At 40.2% G+C, this 17,250-nt stretch overlaps 1 protein-coding gene across 1 annotated transcript; it reads left to right on the top strand.

Moving 5' to 3' along the window:
- The first annotated feature begins 8,242 nt into the window (after positions 1 to 8,242).
- LOC129749728 (uncharacterized) lies at positions 8,243 to 8,966 on the top strand. The gene is made up of 2 exons (XM_055744784.1): positions 8,243 to 8,492; positions 8,580 to 8,966. Exons 1-2 carry the CDS (start codon positions 8,287 to 8,289, stop codon positions 8,887 to 8,889), a joined length of 516 nt encoding a protein of 171 aa, XP_055600759.1. The 5' UTR covers positions 8,243 to 8,286; the 3' UTR covers positions 8,890 to 8,966.
- The last annotated feature ends 8,284 nt before the right edge of the window (positions 8,967 to 17,250 follow it).

The raw sequence follows: 17,250 nt of genomic DNA on the forward strand, positions 1-17,250 counted from the left end.
GTACGGTTCCTACGGTTCGTAAGGTTCGTACGGTTCGTACGGTTCTAACGGTTTGTTCGGTTCCTACGGTTCGTATGGTTCCTACGGTTCGTACGGTTCGTACGGTTCCTACGGTTTGTACGGTTCCTACGGTTCGTACGGTTCTTACGGTTCGTACGGTTCCTACGGTTTATACGGTTCGTACGGTTCCTACGGTTCGTGCGGTTCCTACGGTTCCTACGGTTCGTACGGTTCCTACGGTTCGTACGGTTCCTACGGTTCATACGGTTCGTACGGTTGCTACGGTTCCTACGGTTCGTACGGTTAGTACAGTTCGTACGGTTCCTACGGTTCGTACGGTTCGTACGGTACCTACGGTTACTACGGTTCGTACGGTTCCTACGGTTCATACGGTTCGTACGGTTCGTACGGTTCCTACGGTTCGTAGGGTTCGTACGGTTCGTACGGTTCCTACGATTCGTACGGTTCCTACGGTTCGTACGGTTCCTACGGTTCATTCGGTTCGTACGGTTCCTACGGTTCGTACGGTTCCTACGGTTCGTACGGTTCCTACGGTTCGTACGGTTCCTACGGTTCATACGGTTCATACAGTTCGTACGGTTCCTACGGTTCGTACGGTTCGTACGGTTCGAACGGTTCGTACGGTTCGTACGGTTCCTACGGTTCGTACGGTTCGTACGGTTCCTACGATTCGTACGGTTCCTACGGTTCGTACGGTTCCTACGGTTCATACGGTTCGTACGGTTCCTACGGTTCGTATGGTTCCTACGGTTCCTACGGTTCATACGGTTCGTACGGTTCCCACGGTTCGTACGGTTCGTACGGTTCCTACGATTCGTACGGTTCCTACGGTTCGTACGGTTCCTACGGTTCATACGGTTCATATGGTTCGTACGGTTCCTACGGTTCGTACGGTTCGTACGGTTCCTACGGTTCGTACGGTTCCTACGGTTCGTACGGTTCCTACGGTTCGTACGGTTCCTACGGTTGCTACGGTTCGTACGGTTCCTACGGTTCGTACGGTTCCTACGGTTCGTACGGTTCCTACGGTTCGTACGGTTCGTACGGTTCCTACGGTTCCTACGGTTCGTACGGTTCCTACGGTTCATACGGTTCGTACGGTTCGTACGGTTCGTACGGTTTCTACGGTTCGTACGGTTCCTACGATTCGTACGGTTTCTACGGTTCGTACGGTTCCTACGTTTCGTACGGTTACCACGGTTCATACGGTTCGAACGGTTCCTACGGTTTGTACGGTTCCTACGTTCATACGGTTCGTACGGTTGCTACGGTTCCTACGGTTCGTACGGTTAGTACTGTTCGTACGGTTCCTACGGTTCGTACGGTTTCTACGGTTCCTACGGTTCCTACGGTTACTACGGTTCGTACGGTTCCTACGGTTCGTACGGTTCCTACGGTTTGTACGGTTCCATCGGTTTGTATGGTTCGTTCGGTCCTACGGTTCGTACGGTTTCTAGGGTTCCAACGTTCTGTACGGTTTCTACGGTTCCTACGGTTCGTACGGTTCCTACGGTTCCTACGGTTCCTACGGTTCGTACGGTTCGCACAGTTCCTACGGTTTGTACGGTTCGTACCGTTCGTACGGTTCGTACGGTTTGTACGGTTCGTACGGTTCTAACGGTTTGTTCGGTTCCTACGGTTCGTACGGTTCCTACGGTTCATACGGTTCCTACGGTTCGTACGGTTCCTACGGTTCGTACGGTTTGTACGGTTCCTACGGTTCGTACGGTTCCTACGGTTCGTACGGTTCTTACGGTTCGTACGGTTCCTACGGTTCATACGGTTCGTACGGTTCCTACGGTTCGTGCGGTTCCTACGGTTCCTACGGTTCGTACGGTTCCTACGGTTCGTACGGTTCGTACGGTTCCTACGGTTCATACGGTTCGAACGGTTGCTACGGTTCCTACGGTTCGTACGGTTAGTACAGTTCGTACGGTTCCTACGGTTCGTACGGTTCCTACGGTTCCTACGGTTACTACGGTTCGTACGGTTCGTACGGTTCATACGGTTCGTACGGTTCGTACGGTTCCTACGGTTCGTACGGTTTGTACGGTTCGTACGGTTCCTACGGTTCGTACGGTTCGTACGGTTCATGCGGTTCGTACGGTTCGTACGGTTCGTACGGTTCCTAGGGTTCGTACGGTTCGTACGGTTCCTACGGTTCCTACGGTTCGTACGGTTCCTACGGTTCATACGGTTCGTACGGTTCGTACGGTTCGTACGGTTCCTACGGTTCGTACGGTTCGTACGGTTCCTACGATTCGTACGGTTCCTACGGTTCATTCGGTTCCTACGGTTCATACGGTTCGTACGGTTCCTACGGTTCGTACGGTTACTACGGTTCGTACGGTTCCTACGGTTCGTTCGGTTCGTACGGTTCCTACGGTTTCTACGGTTCCTACGGTTTGTACGGTTCCTACGGTTTGTACGGTTCGTACGGTTCCTACGGTTCGTACGGTTCCTACGGTTCGTACGGTTCGTACGGTTCATATGGTTCGTACGGTTGCTACGGTTCCTACGGGTCGTACGGTTAGTACAGTTCGTACGGTTCCTACGGTTCGTACGGTTTCTACGGTTCCTACGGTTCCTACGGTTACTACGGTTCGCACGGTTCCTACGGTTTATACGGTTCGTACGGTTCGTACGGTTCGTACGGTTCCTACGGTTCGTACGGTTCGTACGGTTCGTACGGTTCGTACGGTTCCTACGGTTCGTACGGTTCGTACGGTTCCTACGGTTCATGCGGTTGGTACGGTTCGTACGGTTCCTACGGTTCGTACGGTTCCTACGGTTTATACGGTTCGTACGGTTCGTACGGTTCGTACGGTTCCCACGGTTCGTACGGTTCGTACGGTTCCTACGATTCGTACGATACCTACGGTTCGTACGGTTCCTACGGTTCATACGGTTCGTACGGTTCCTACGGTTCGTATGGTTCCTACGGTTCCATTTCATACGGTTCGTACGGTTCCTTCGGTTCCTACGTTTTGTACGGTTCCTACGGTTTGTACGGTTCGTACGGTTCCTACGGTTCCTACAGTTTCTACGGTTCCTACGTTTCGTACGGTTTCTACGGTTCGTACGGTTCTTACGGTTTGTACGGTTCCTACGGTTCGTACGGTTCCTACGGTTCGTACGGTTCCTACGGTTCATACGGTTCGAACGGTTGCTACGGTTCGTACGGTCACTACGGTTCGTACGGTTCCTACGGTTCGTACGGTTCGTACGGTTTCTACGGTTCCTACGGTTCGTACGGTTCCTACGGTTCCTACGGTTCGTACGGTTCCTACGGTTCATACGGTTCGTACGGTTCGTACGGTTCCTACTGTTCGTACGGTTTCTACGATTCGTACGGTTAGTACGGTTGGTACGGTTCCTACGGTTCATACGGTTCGTACGGTTCCTACGGTTCGTACGGTTCCTACAGTTCGTACGGTTCCTACGGTTTGTACGGTTCGTTCGGTTTTTACGGTTCCTACGGTTCCTACGGTTCGTACGGTTCCTACGGTTCGTACGGTTCCTACGGTTCATACGGTTCGAACGGTTGCTACGGTTCGTACGGTCACTACGGTTCGTACGGTTCCTACGGTTCGTACGGTTCGTACGGTTTCTACGGTTCCTACGGTTCGTACGGTTCCTACGGTTCCTACGGTTCGTACGGTTCCTACGGTTCATACGGTTCGTACGGTTCGTACGGTTCCTACTGTTCGTACGGTTTCTACGATTCGTACGGTTAGTACGGTTCATACGGTTCGTACGGTTCCTACGGTTTGTACGGTTCCTACGGTTCGTACGGTTCCTACGGTTCATACGGTTCGTACGGTTGCTACGGTTCCTACGGTTCGTACGGTTAGTACAGTTCATACGGTTCCTACGGTTCGTACGGTTTCTACGGTTCCTACGGTTCCTACGGTTACTACGGTTCGTACGGTTCCTACGGTTCATACGGTTCATACGGTTCGTACGGTTCGTTCGGTTCGTACGGTTCGTACGGTTCCTACGGTTCGTACGGTTCGTACGGTTCGTACGGTTCCTACGGTTCGTACGGTTCGTACGGTTCCTACGGTTCATGCGGTTGGTACGGTTTGTACGGTTCCTACGGTTCCTACGGTTCCTAAAGTTCGTACGGTTCCTACGATTCGTACGGTTCGTACGGTTCCTACGGTTCGTACGGTTCGTACGGTTCCTACGGTTCGTATGGTTCCTACGGTTCGTACGGTTCGTACGGTTCCTACGGTTCATACGGTTCGTACGGTTCCTACGGTTCGTATGGTTCCTACGGTTCGTACGGTTCCTACGGTTCGTACGGTTCATACGGTTCCTACGGTTTTTACGGTTCATACGGTTCGTACGGTTTGTACGGTTCCTACGTTTTTAGATCGAAAAACACATGGACCAAGGCTTTATGATGCCAAAAAAATGATAATTTATCTAAAAGAGGTCCTTTAACATTTTTCGCACTTTTTTATCATATAAGCTGTAGCTTTCTTTTGATAGAGAATGAGGGAGAATATTTTTATTGGCCTCACAAATCGTCCAGTCATATGTTCCTAAGCCTGGTTATGCAATTTTTCTTTTAAATTGTCAAGCATTTTTCCGCCCTTACTTCTTTCCGACCTATCAAGTGCATATCATCCAAACTCAAATATTCAAAAAACATCAAAAATTGCAATCGACCGCAACATCAATGGTTAAAATCGATCATTATTTGACGAAACGGCATGTATTTCACATTGAGTGTTCTGATCGGACATTTAGTCGCCTCATTAAAACAGTGATGAATGTCACCCTTAAAAAAGTTAGCCAATTTTGAAGCTTTATAACTTTTTTTATCTTAACTTTAATAGAAATGAAACCTTCGGATGAAATATTTTTCATAGTTTAGGCTTTAAGCAACCCCGTTTTTGAAAGAAATCGGTCGAAGGAGACAAAAGTTATTGACGAAAAACTGGTTTCTTATGTTCCTCTCGAACAAAATGTCTCAAAATCCCATACAAACTTCAGGCTCGTTGAGCGACCCCTTCCCGTGGTCCGATCTGGCCCAAATTTGGCATGAGATCTTGTACTTGTCCCAGGATCAATTTGAGCCTACAGCGTATGAAATTTAACAGGTTTTAAATTTCCCATACAAATTTGAGGCAGTCTAGTGGACATCGTCATTTGAAAACTACTTCACCGATTCTTTTCAAATTTGGAACATATTTTCTACATACAAAATACCAAACCCCAACGATTTTCTTTACTTTTTTTTTACTTTGGGGAGATTTTACAGAAAAATCGTAGTTTTTTCTTCAAACAGCCACAAAAATTTCATAAATTTTTTTTTAGTTAAATAAAATCGTTGGGGTCCAGAAAAACATCCATTCAAAATATTTTGTTCTGATTGTTTGACTTCAGATGATTCTGTGCTGAGATACAGTGTCCACCGCAAATCCTGTTTTCTAAAAGGCATCCTCGAAAGTGCTCCGTCACCGGCTCATTTTTCAATATTTTTCAACGAAAAATTTACTAAATGTTCTTTCAACAATGCTTTGTATAATGCAAAAAATTTGAATACATTTGTTTGAACGATAGCTCTAAAAAAATTTCGTGAAAATGGTGTTTTTTTTTACCCGTTAGATCCTACTCCCCCCTTAATACGAGTAGTACTGCCACAGATACAAACCCATGAGCACAATCCATTTCGATGCCCTGATGGGGTTGATATATGATATGAGTAAGGTTGCCAGAATTTTTTCCACTTCCATCCGGGCCTAGCAATTCCGGGCATTTTTTCAAAAAAACCTGGCAAAATCCGGGCATGGATTTCAATTTTTCAAATCCAAAAACCGGGCAATAACCGGGCAAAATATAGGTGTTATTTTATATAAAAGCAAAGAAAGAATGCAAAAAAACTGAAATTAATATTTTATTAATGTAATTGCAGACTTACGAAAACTTTTTGAAACACTTAAATATTTAAAGGTTTATAAAGGTAAATCAGCGAAATTATTTGAAACAACCGTTGAAAATGTCCATACCGTTAATCGATTTTGATGAAACTTACTCAAAAACCTTGATTTTTTTTTGTTTCTTTGTGAAAATTTTGAAAAAAATCCGGGCAATATCCGGACTTTTTTCACGATATCCGGGCAACCGGGCCGGACCGGACTTTCTCGAAATTTTGCATCAAATATCCGGGCAAACCCGGATAAAACCGGGCAATCTGGCAAGCTTAGATATGAGTATGAATAAGAATGTAACTATGGTTGTGAAAATAAATAAAAAAAAGTAAATAATAATTTTTTTTCAGGGATTTTCATCCTATTGGATGATTCATCCAATAATTTGAGTTTGAATAATTTGTTGGGTCCAGAGGGTGCATCCATCTACAGAAAAGGATCGATTACCGAAGGTACGTAGAAAAACATTCGATTCAAATATCCCTTTTTTCATCTTCATGTTGATATCTCATTGAGAACTAGACACAATATAAGGGAAGTAAACTAAATATACCGAAGAGTAAAGAAGAATTGAAAATGTTGAAATAAACACGACTTTCTTATTCTATTGCTGAGGCGCTAGTCACGAGTTCAAATTGCAAAAAATTAAGAGATTTAACGAAGGAGACGTCCGATTACCGAGCTTGTCCAATTAAAAAGCGTCCGATTAGAGAGCGAGTACTGTATTTCACAAACGCATAAAATAATATAATACACTACAATATGAATAAGTATAAAATACATGTAAAAAAACTAATCAAAATAGAATATATTGGAAACATGTTAAAGATAATATGCTAGTATAGCTTCTTCTGCCTCTGAAAAACTAAATAAGTCCCATGATAAACTATTTTTTCATTGGTTGATTCATTTAAAGTTATAAAGTACGGATATTGAAATTCATATGATGGAATCCAATATAATTATAGTTTAATTTATTAAAAGTTTGGATAGTATATAATAAAATAAATATCAAACAGTATGGATGTATAAAGTATTTGTAATAATGTATATGTATTTTATATATTGCATAGTATATGAAATAAAATAATAAAAAAAAAGTTACAATACAATAAAATGTAATAAAATATAAAAGATAAAAGAAACAATATATTTATTATTTATTTACATAGTATTCCGTCTCACGACATAACTCGACGAACATAATTCCTAAAATTCACTCGGTCCATGGCAACCATTCTCCAATTTCTCGGGAACCCCACGTTCGCCAGATCACGCTCCACTTGGTCTAACCACCTCGCTCGTTGCGCCCCCGCTCGTCTTGTTCCTACCGGATTCGTAGCGAACACCTGAAACAATATAATAAAATATAACAAACGGTACTGAAACAATAACAACAAAGTTTTAAGTACATAAAATCGATAAGAGATACACTTACTTTTTCGCTAGTTCAAAATAAAAAATCTGGCATGAGCCTTGACTCCCTTGATGACTCTCAACCGTAGCTGCCGATCATGTGCTTCACTTCAACGCTTGATTCGAGCTTTGAGGAGATTTTTGACAGTGTTTGTAAATTTTTCCACCACTCTCGTACAGAAATTAGTTGAATAATCAACTAATTGCCCAGCTATCGAGTTGATAATGACGGATTTTGAAGGAAAATGGGCAAACATTTATTTTTTCTTTTTCTTTTGCTTCGTAAACATTTCAAAAACGCGTTGATTTTAAATTTAAAAAAAGTTCGGATAGTACTTTTTACAGGCAACAAGATGCTGATAAAATTGTATATGTCCGATAACAAGAAAATTAACTTTCAGCAAATGAAAGCGTTCCGCTCGAATTAAGCTTTAGAAAGGTTCTTCCGAATCAATAATTGGTTTACTTCATCTTAAATTCACCTAAGCTTCCAAAAAACTTCATTTTACAATTTTCACGTTAATCATGTCTTTAGGAAACAGATTGACAGCCATTTATTTTAATACATTTCGATAATCAAAAGAAAATCTTTCATATTTCATACTTTGGAACGAAGCTAGTGATAACAAATTTTCAGATAACCATATATTGCTCACATTTGGTAAAAAAAACTTCCAATTAGTTATGCAATTTGATGCATAGTTCTGTTAATGCAAACACGTGAATACAATTTTGAAGATTTTCACAGTAGGCATCCCAAATTTCCCCATCCGAAAGGCCCTGAAGAGGCCTTTTTCCATTTCGAGAAATCTTAGTAGTCCAGCTTCAGGAACATTCCAATATTTCCTTGGAGCTGAAGGAAGCGAAAATTATTTCTCATTACGTCGGCAACCTTCAAACAGTCAAGATGGCAATTTGCAAGCTAACTCTCGTTTCGTTCCTGATGACCCTGGGCATGGCTTTCGGTGGTCCACTGATGGTTGAAGATGATTCCATTTCCGTTCCTGCCATCCAGTTCCGCAGCAAGGTCAATTCCGAGGATGTCTGCACCGGCTACCAGATCCACAAGAATTGGTTCGTGGCTCCCGGAAGTTGCCTGGGCCGTACCGTCGAGTGAGTTTGCTGAACTTTTGGGAGCTGTTTTCTTTTTTTTGGAAAACGGAACTGAACATTGGTAATTTTGTTTGTATACTTCTCCAGGGATTTCGCTGCCAACCGGGAACTGGAAATCGTTGGTCAAGGTACCCAGAGTGTTCAGGTATTTGGACTGCGTCCCAACGGATTGAGCCCTCAGGGTGACTTCGCCGTGGTCATGTACAACGGACAGATGGAAGAGAATCAGATCAAGGGCGGCGATATCATGGAGCAGCTGGGACTTTCCCCGCACGTCCGCCTGATGCGTCAGGAAACCGGAACCGGAGCTGCTGATGGGGCCGGAAGCATCGAGGTCAGCTGCAGGCTGATTTCGGGAGTGCTGTTTATGCTTTTTGCCGTGGTGTTCATGAAGTGAAGTGAAGAGTGATCAGAAAAATGTGTCACGATAAAATAATATTAATCTAATAAATTTCGGTTGATTAGTGTTAAAAATCGGAAGAATTTTCATTGCATTTTTTTAATGAAGAAAAATATTTGAATGTTCATCAACTGTAGCATGATCACAAAATGTTATAAATAAATAAAATATGTTGAATATTAGTCGTGAAATCATATCTCAAAAGAAATTCAAAACTCTCTATCTAGCAAAGTTGATCGAAAAAAATATTGAGATTTTTCGTTAGACGGTGATTAGTTATTTTAAAGTTGTCATGGTTATAACATCAGTTTCTTTTTTTGTTTTAGCATGAAAAGCTTTCTGGCTTTCTCAAAAGCAATATGAAATACATATTTCCAATACATTAGATTGAAATGTAAAAAATTGACAATTCTTCTGCTTGTTTCTGCTTGTTGAGAAATTTCCATCTTAAATTTTATCCATTCCGACTAAAATGATAACAATTTTAAGTTCAACGAATGTAGAAAATAAAACTTATTAACGTTTCCATGTTATTTCACTCCATTATCATGACTCCAAAAAAAAAAACATTCAGGAGAAAAAAAACTGCACCTGCACTTGAGACCGTGATTGCAGTTTATTCGAGGTAAAAATTTTAGCCTAGGATGGTAAATGGAGTCAGCACTGCAATGTGAAATTTGGAGGGTCACTACAGTCACGTGACTTGCAGAATACGTTATTAACCCTCAAACTCCATGGAAGCTTTAAAGGAAGCATTTCAGATTTCACTACCGTCGTGAAAGAAGAAAAAAAACTCTGAGGCTTAAAGTTTTGAAATGGGACACTTTCTTTTGCTTATAGCTTGTTTACTAGTAATCGGACATTCAAAATTTTGACAGCACTTTACTGCCTGTAAAAAGTACTGTCAGACCTATTTATTTTCAAAATTTTCAATTTACGCGTTTCTGAGATATTTAGGATGAAAGAGAAAATGAGAATAAATATTTTGCACAGTTTCCATCAAAATCCACCATTTTCAAATTGATAGCTGACAAAACCGTTAAAAACTCAAAGAATTAGGGGAGAGTGGGGATACTTGATCCCCTTTTCTTATTTTCACCATATCTTTTTGGAAAAATTTAGCAACTCGCATTTTCTAGCGTGTAACTTAAAGTTTCTATGCTCCTAAAATTAGAACGAAACTTGAACCCGTAGATGAACTAGAAGCATTTTCGTGGGAGTAAAAAAATTGAGATATTCACCCTTATTCTCGTTTTCGATCGAATGACATTCGTTCGAAAGTTAGGCAAATTGGTATTCTTGTTTTCGTTCGAACGAATGAGAACTGTTCGATCTTTCGAACATAGTTCGTTCGAACGAAACTTTGCATTCCCGTTTTCGTTCGAACGTTTTTCCTCTATGGGCCGACAAACGCGAGTCTGTTACTGCGAACCATGACCGTTTTAAAGGACTTGGCGAATGTGAACACCGATATTGGGATTCAAAAAGAGTTTAAAAAAAAACAATATTGCTGTGAGTGCCTCGCAATTGTATTCTTCAAAATAATAAAATTGAATGGAAGGAAAAAAAACATTTTTAGTTTTTTAATAAAACAACAAACACGAGTCTGATGTTTCGAATCCTGGACATTCAAGGAAAGAGTCAGTGAAGTTGGACGGTTAGGGAAAGATAAGTTGTTCAAAATAATAAAAACTTTTTTATGTTTTACTTTAATTGTGGAATCTAATGTCAGATTTTTATTTGAAAATTCTGGTCTACCAAATTTTCCCCTTTTTCACACGACGGGTGGGATTTTAGGAAACGGCAGCGAAAGCACTATTAACATCACCACTGGCTGGCAAGGGAAATAGTTTTTTGCGCTTGGAAACAACCAGCTACTGGGTTGGCCATCCAGGAAACCGCTTCGGTAACGACTGCCCTTGGAGCTTCTAATGGTGCTGCTGACACCAATCCCTCGAGTGTTGATTGCTTCAAGGACACTTACGGTAGCTCATCGAAGGGTAAATAAGGCCCACAGGATTTCGACTGCCGTTAGTTGCTGCTGCTAACAATGATGAAAACTATTCGTTTCCGGAATCAGCTCCATCTGCTCCACTTTTTTGACCCCCTCCTGCTGAGTAAAGACTTTCGACTCGTTCCTTCTGTCTTGTTGTTTCCATAACGGCCGATGCTCGGCTGTGTTCCGACCAGTTTGATAAAATTTCACAACATGATAAGAAACAAAACAGGTTGTTTACTTAAAATTTTCTGACGAGAAACGTCATTTTGGCAAATCCGGGTTCTTTGATTTTTCGAACATGATCTGGTAACACCAAAATCGAACGTATCGCGTTCGAACGAAAACAAGAATAGCTGTTTCGAATTCGATCGAAAGTATCCGTTCGAACGAAAGGCAGATACGCCGTAAACCAGAATAAGGGTGATTTTTGAAGTTAAGGGAGACTTGATCCTTTATTCAGGAAGCCTTAATCCATGGAAAAAATCAAACAAAACCCCAAGATAGACACCCTTATTCTTGTTTACGGCGTATCTGTCGTTCGTTCGAACGGATACTTTCGATCGAATTCGAAAAAGCTATTCTTGTTTTCGTTCGAATGCGATACGTTCGATTTTGGTGTTACCAGATTGAATTCGAAATTTTTGAGCAGCAAGCTAGGTCAAAATGACATTTGTTGTCATGTATTTTCCGAGTATCCGGGTCGTGAAAAATTTATATGTCGGTCAGTGGCGGAAAATAGGTGAGAAAAAAATGGTTTAGGTCGTGTGCTGAGGACCGTGCAACTGGAAAGCAGGCTTAAGTGTTAAAATCAGCAGCCGAGAGACTGATTCCAGCAGCGGATCTGGGCCGGCAACATTCGAACCTTCAGGTCTGGTCCGACATCGAATCGGTTTATGATGGTCCACTAAGGAGCTAATGGTTTCCGGACGGAATAAGCTGTTCCCAACGCCTTTCGGTGGTGGTGGTGAAAAAGCTAACACTTTGGCCGCCGGTGCTCCCCGCCACTCGCTCTTGGTCGTCATGAGGAAGCGAAAAAATTTGCTAATTTGCTTGAAAAATTTGAATAAAAATCTAATTTATTCATTTATACAAAATAATTGCCATTTGAAGTTAAATAAAAATTTCAGTATTAAAACATAGGAACATTCTTTATTATTTTAACCACGTATCATTTCCTGAATCGTCCAACTTCATAAACTGTTTTATTTGAACGTCCAAGATTTGCGACATAAAACTTGCGCTTGTTAACGTAGAATAGAAAATTTTTCGTCTTCAAAGTTTTGTTATTTTGCAGCATACAATTTCGCGGGATAAAATGCCGCAATATTCTTATTTTAAACCACTTTTGAAATCCAAAATCGATATTGAACTCCACTAATTGCTTTAAACGATCATGGTTCGCAGCTTCAGAGTTGCGTATGACAGTCCATAGAAAAAATACGTTCGATCGAAAACGGGAATGCACTGTTTCGTTTGTACGAACGATGTTCGAAAGATCGAACTGTTCTCATTCGTTCGAACGAAAACAAGAATACAAAATTGCAAAACTTTCGAACGAATGTCATTCGATCGAAAAGGAGAATAAGGGTGAGAATGTTAATTGACTATTTTGGTCATGTTTGTTCTCATTTCACAATCTATAATTGTCAGAAAAAAATTCTATAGCTTATTCTCAACCCTTATGACATTGCATACTTACGGGCGCATTTTTTTTTTAAACGAGAGAAACACCCTTATTCTTGTTTTCAATCGAATGACATTCGTTCGAAAGTTTGGCAATTTCGTATTCTTGTTTTCGATCGAACGAATGAAAACAGTTCGATCTTTCGAACATCGTTCGTACGAACCAAAAATTGCATCCCCATTTTCGTTCGAAAGTATTTTTTCTATGGACTGAAAAACGCGAGTCAAATACTGCGAATGATGACCATTTAAAGCAATTGGTGAAACTTAATTCAGATTATAAAATACAGAAGTGATTCAAAATAACATATTTTGTGCAAATCTTATAAGAAAAGATGATACTTGAATTGAATTAAACATAAAAAAATCGATCCAGACCGAATTGAGCCAACTGACATGTAAACCTCTGCCAATGCAATGTACAAGACCGGTTGTAGAGTCCAAAGGTGTTTTTAAATTTAAATTTGTTCGAGATCAATGTTACAAATTGGTATTTTTTATTCGAAAATAACAAAATTTTCCGTAGAATACAAAAACTCCTTTATGAAAATAATTTTGAATTTATTATAAAAATTCTGCCTCGAGTTCCGATCTCCAACGGCCAGCGGGGCAGCTTTCCATCAACAGCAACAGCGATACCCGCTTAATAAAAATTCTACTAGGGCTACTAGAATTCTAGTAGCCATTCTAGTAGAATTCTAGTAGAGTTTCTAAAGGCACCCAAGTCGAAAATGGCCCACCCGATTCTACTTGAAATGAATTTTCCCGTTTCAAAATGACTTTGTGACACATACAGGCACACATCTTTCATTGTATTAGCATGTGCATGAGTGTTGGTAAATGAGAAATATTCTGTAGCCATGTTTTTTTTTTCAGATACGAAATCAATTTTGAAGATTTTCGGATATTTGTTAAAAATGCTATTCATGATTATGTAATTTTATTGTCATATTAAGAGAATAAATTTAAACTTAGTATAATGCACTGGGCAAACTACAATTTATCTCGTTTGTCTTTATATTCATCCTAACGTATCCTGCCCTTTTGGTGAAAAGGACCGCTGAGTTCGAAGTCCTTATCCTAGCAACCGTAAAACACAAAGATGAGGCACTTCACTCATGTCTCGTTTTCTCTTCTGGGCAGCACGACCTATCCAGCGAAATTTGGCCCCTGATTTGAGTGGTTTCATCCGACGCAATTTCTCCTGACAATCACGGGAAAGAATTGTAGACACGTTCTCTCCATAATCGTCTTGAGCTTTCTGGGGCCACTTTTTAGGCAATTTATCGCTGACTTCATGAATAAGGTTTGATGATTCTGCCTCAATAATGTTGAAATGCTCCTGAAACATAGAAAACAACATTATGAAACCTTAAATTTTAAAATCAAACATAATTTTACCATTCCGAGTTCCACGCTTCTTTCGCTGGACAGAGTAGGCAAACAAATGGCCGACGACGAGAAAAATTCTGCCTGCCGCCTGTATGCTCAGTTCAGGGCGGCCAGGTCTAAAAATTAACTCAAATGTTTAAAAATTATTAAATTTTTAAAATAATTCAATGTTATTTAATTTTTTTTAAATATTTTTATAAATGAAACAATTTTTTTTACAGATGAAACAAATGCGCTGTGCACTAGATTGGTTTTCCCACTCCATATTTATCATTTGTGTAATCAGTGTGAAATCTGTCAGTATTATTTATGTCAACTGCTTTTTGGCCGTATGATATGCTCGTTGTACACAAATGCAAATAACGTGATAGATAAAATTAATACTTCAAATATAAATATCAATATTTATACTTAATTAATAACCTTATATCTATTTAATTAATAAAAAAAAAAATGATTCTGTTTAATAAATTGAATGAATCAATTGAGAATTTTGAAGCAATTTGATTGATTGGTGTCAAACAATCAAGCCTTTTTTCGATCTTTAAACACAAAGTTGTTCAAGTATTTTAAATAGGCATAAATCAAGTAATCGAAATAGCCTAAAAATTATAAATAATGCGTGTAATTTAAAATTAGCTTTATTTTTTTGTGATACTGAGTAATATTGAAATATATTTTAAAGCTAAATGAATCAAAAGGTTTTTTGAAATATTTTTTATTATTCATGTTTTGAGTTTTTTCTAATCTACGAACATCTGAAGTTACAAGCAACCAAACGTTAACCATTTTTTTCGTACCTCTATAATTTATAACTCAAATGAAGAGCTTTAAATTTAAGAATTTTATCGAAATTAAAATATTGTTAGCAATACAAATTTCAATCCTATTGTGCTATCTTACGTGTTTGTCTTCATAGATGGATTTTCTTTCATAATTTGACTTGCATAAAAACATGTTTTTAAACCATTGAAAATGTAATCCAAATTCAATTTTTTTGTGAATTTGAAAAAAAAATGGTACTGGAGTCCCTGCCGCAGCCATGATTTTTTTTTTTTTTAATTTGGCAGTATGGCCGCCAGGAAGCCACTAGTACTTGCAGAGAACACATGAACAAGATGAACAATTAGAAGGATGGTTCATCTTATTTGTGTAGCATAAGCATGAACAACATGAAGTGTAGATGTCTGTGTGACAGATTTCAATTTTTCTCACAAATACTAAGAATTTCGGCCGTTGAATTGTCAGTTAGCTGCCATAAATACACGTTTAAAAAAAGTCAGGTAGAATAATAATTGACTGGGTAGCAGCACCTCCACTGGATGGTATGGGTTCCGATTTTGCGGACTTCTTGAAATCACAGCTGCTGATGCTGCTGCTGTTGGAGGTTTTGTTGATGGGCCTGATCCGCTCGAGCCTGGTTTGCTTTTCTCCCTTGTTCCTGAGTGGTTTAGGAGGTTTCTTTTTCCTTGCCGTACTCCAGTATGAAAATAAAAATTTCACAAAATCACATTAAGAACATTTGAACATTGTTTACATTTGACTGGCACACGAGAGATGCCATTTTGATACAGCAGGGCTGCATAGAAATTTCGAATTTCATCTGGTAACACCAACATCGAACGTATCGCGTTCGAACGAAAACAAGAATACCATTTTCGAATTCGATCGAAAGTATCCGTTCGAACGAAAGTCAAATACGCCGTAAACAAGAATAAGGGTGAAAATCAATTATTTTAGTCTGTTCAGTCCACCAAGCGGACTGAAGAATGGGAGAAACCGAGAGAATGGAGAAAACCCGTTGCGCGACGCCCAAGTAGCCAGAGCTATAAAAGCAAGCGGTCGCGTCTCCGCGGAATGAGTTTTGATCCAACCGTCGAGCGAGCAACATCATCCCGGGAGAATCGAGAGCGGCTCAAGAAGAGAGCCAGCCAGCAGTGGGCTGCATCAAGGCCACCTGAAGAGTGCAGCAGCAGACGTTTCTCGTCGTGTGCAAGGAAGAACAAGTGAAAAGTGTCTAATGTAAATAGTCTTCAAGAGAAAATAAATGTATCAACGCCAGCAGTAAATTAGTTCTCTTTTGCTTCGCTCCTGCTCTTGCTCTGATTCCACAATCAATCGGCTCTTTTCAGAGCCCACATTCGAAAGAGTTTGGATCTCGGTCAACCAGGCGACCGAGATCCCCCCGAGCCTTGGCCCCCAGGCAGCGTTGTGACAACCTGTCTCCACTGGTGGGACAACCATGCGGGGTTGTCCCTTTGAGGTCCAATCCCACGAGGGGGGCGGACAAATTTGCCACACCAGTGGTAGTTTTGGTAGAATATACCGGGACCATTTGTACCCATATACTAGGGATCAATTGTACCCAAAATCAACAATTTAGAAAACTTTTTCTGAAAAAAGTTGGGAGTTTTCCATCGCTTTGAAAATATTGTATTTTGAAGTTCATTTTACATTTGAAAGATTGATGTATTGGAATTAATATTTTTGTTATAATATTTCCATGTTAGGAACATTTTAAAATAATGAAAAAAGATCTTCAAGTCACATTTTGTGAAATTTTTCAAACAAAGTTTAATAACCCAAAAACTTATTTTGCTAAAATTTTTTAAGCTTCAACTATTGCTCTTTTGTTCCATTTGGCACATTTTTCTAGAACATTTGATCTTTGTACGACATTCCAGTTTGGAGATATAGCTAAGGAATCAAGTATCCCCAGGGATCAAGTATCCTCATTCTCCCTTACTGTGTATGAGTGGTGGAAAAGTATGAAAGGACTGTCAAAAATATCCACAAAGTTCAAATCATGCATTGGATTGAGAAGCACTGTGACATAATCGGCAACTACGGTTAAGACACCGACCAAAGTTAAGAGTCATCAGGGAAGTCAAGTCTCATACCAGAATTATCAATCTTAATAAGTGAAAAACTTAGTGTAGGTCGTTGAACTGTCACAAAAAAAATAACCCAATAACTCGAAAGTGTAGCCTAGTTATGAGTCATTCAAACCTAACATCAAACAAGGAGGTTTAGCTAGTTCCAGAGCTCGTAAGCTATATAGCCGGTGCCGAGGCAATAAGACAGATGATTTCTGTGGACGACAAAACTTGTGAAAACCCCTTTTTCAAACAAATTCCAGTGGTTGAATCTTATAATACTTCTGCTCATGACACGGTCTCAAACAGATTAAAGTATGTTGTTGCTGGTTGTTCTGTTTAAAAAGGAATGATTTGCCCAAAGTCTGCTCCTGTGTAAAAGTACAACAATTTTAATACGAAAAGCTT

Source organism: Uranotaenia lowii, chromosome 2, assembly GCF_029784155.1.
Source record: "Uranotaenia lowii strain MFRU-FL chromosome 2, ASM2978415v1, whole genome shotgun sequence".
NCBI lineage: Eukaryota > Metazoa > Arthropoda > Insecta > Diptera > Culicidae > Uranotaenia > Uranotaenia lowii.

Excerpts from the sequence above, each read along its gene's own strand:
- LOC129749728 (XM_055744784.1), top strand. The coding sequence starts at position 8,287 with ATGGCAATTTGCAAGCTAACTCTCGTTTCGTTCCTGATGACCCTGGGC. Across the intron at positions 8,493-8,579 it reads TGCCTGGGCCGTACCGTCGA|GGATTTCGCTGCCAACCGGG; the intron begins GTGAGTTTGCTG and ends ATACTTCTCCAG.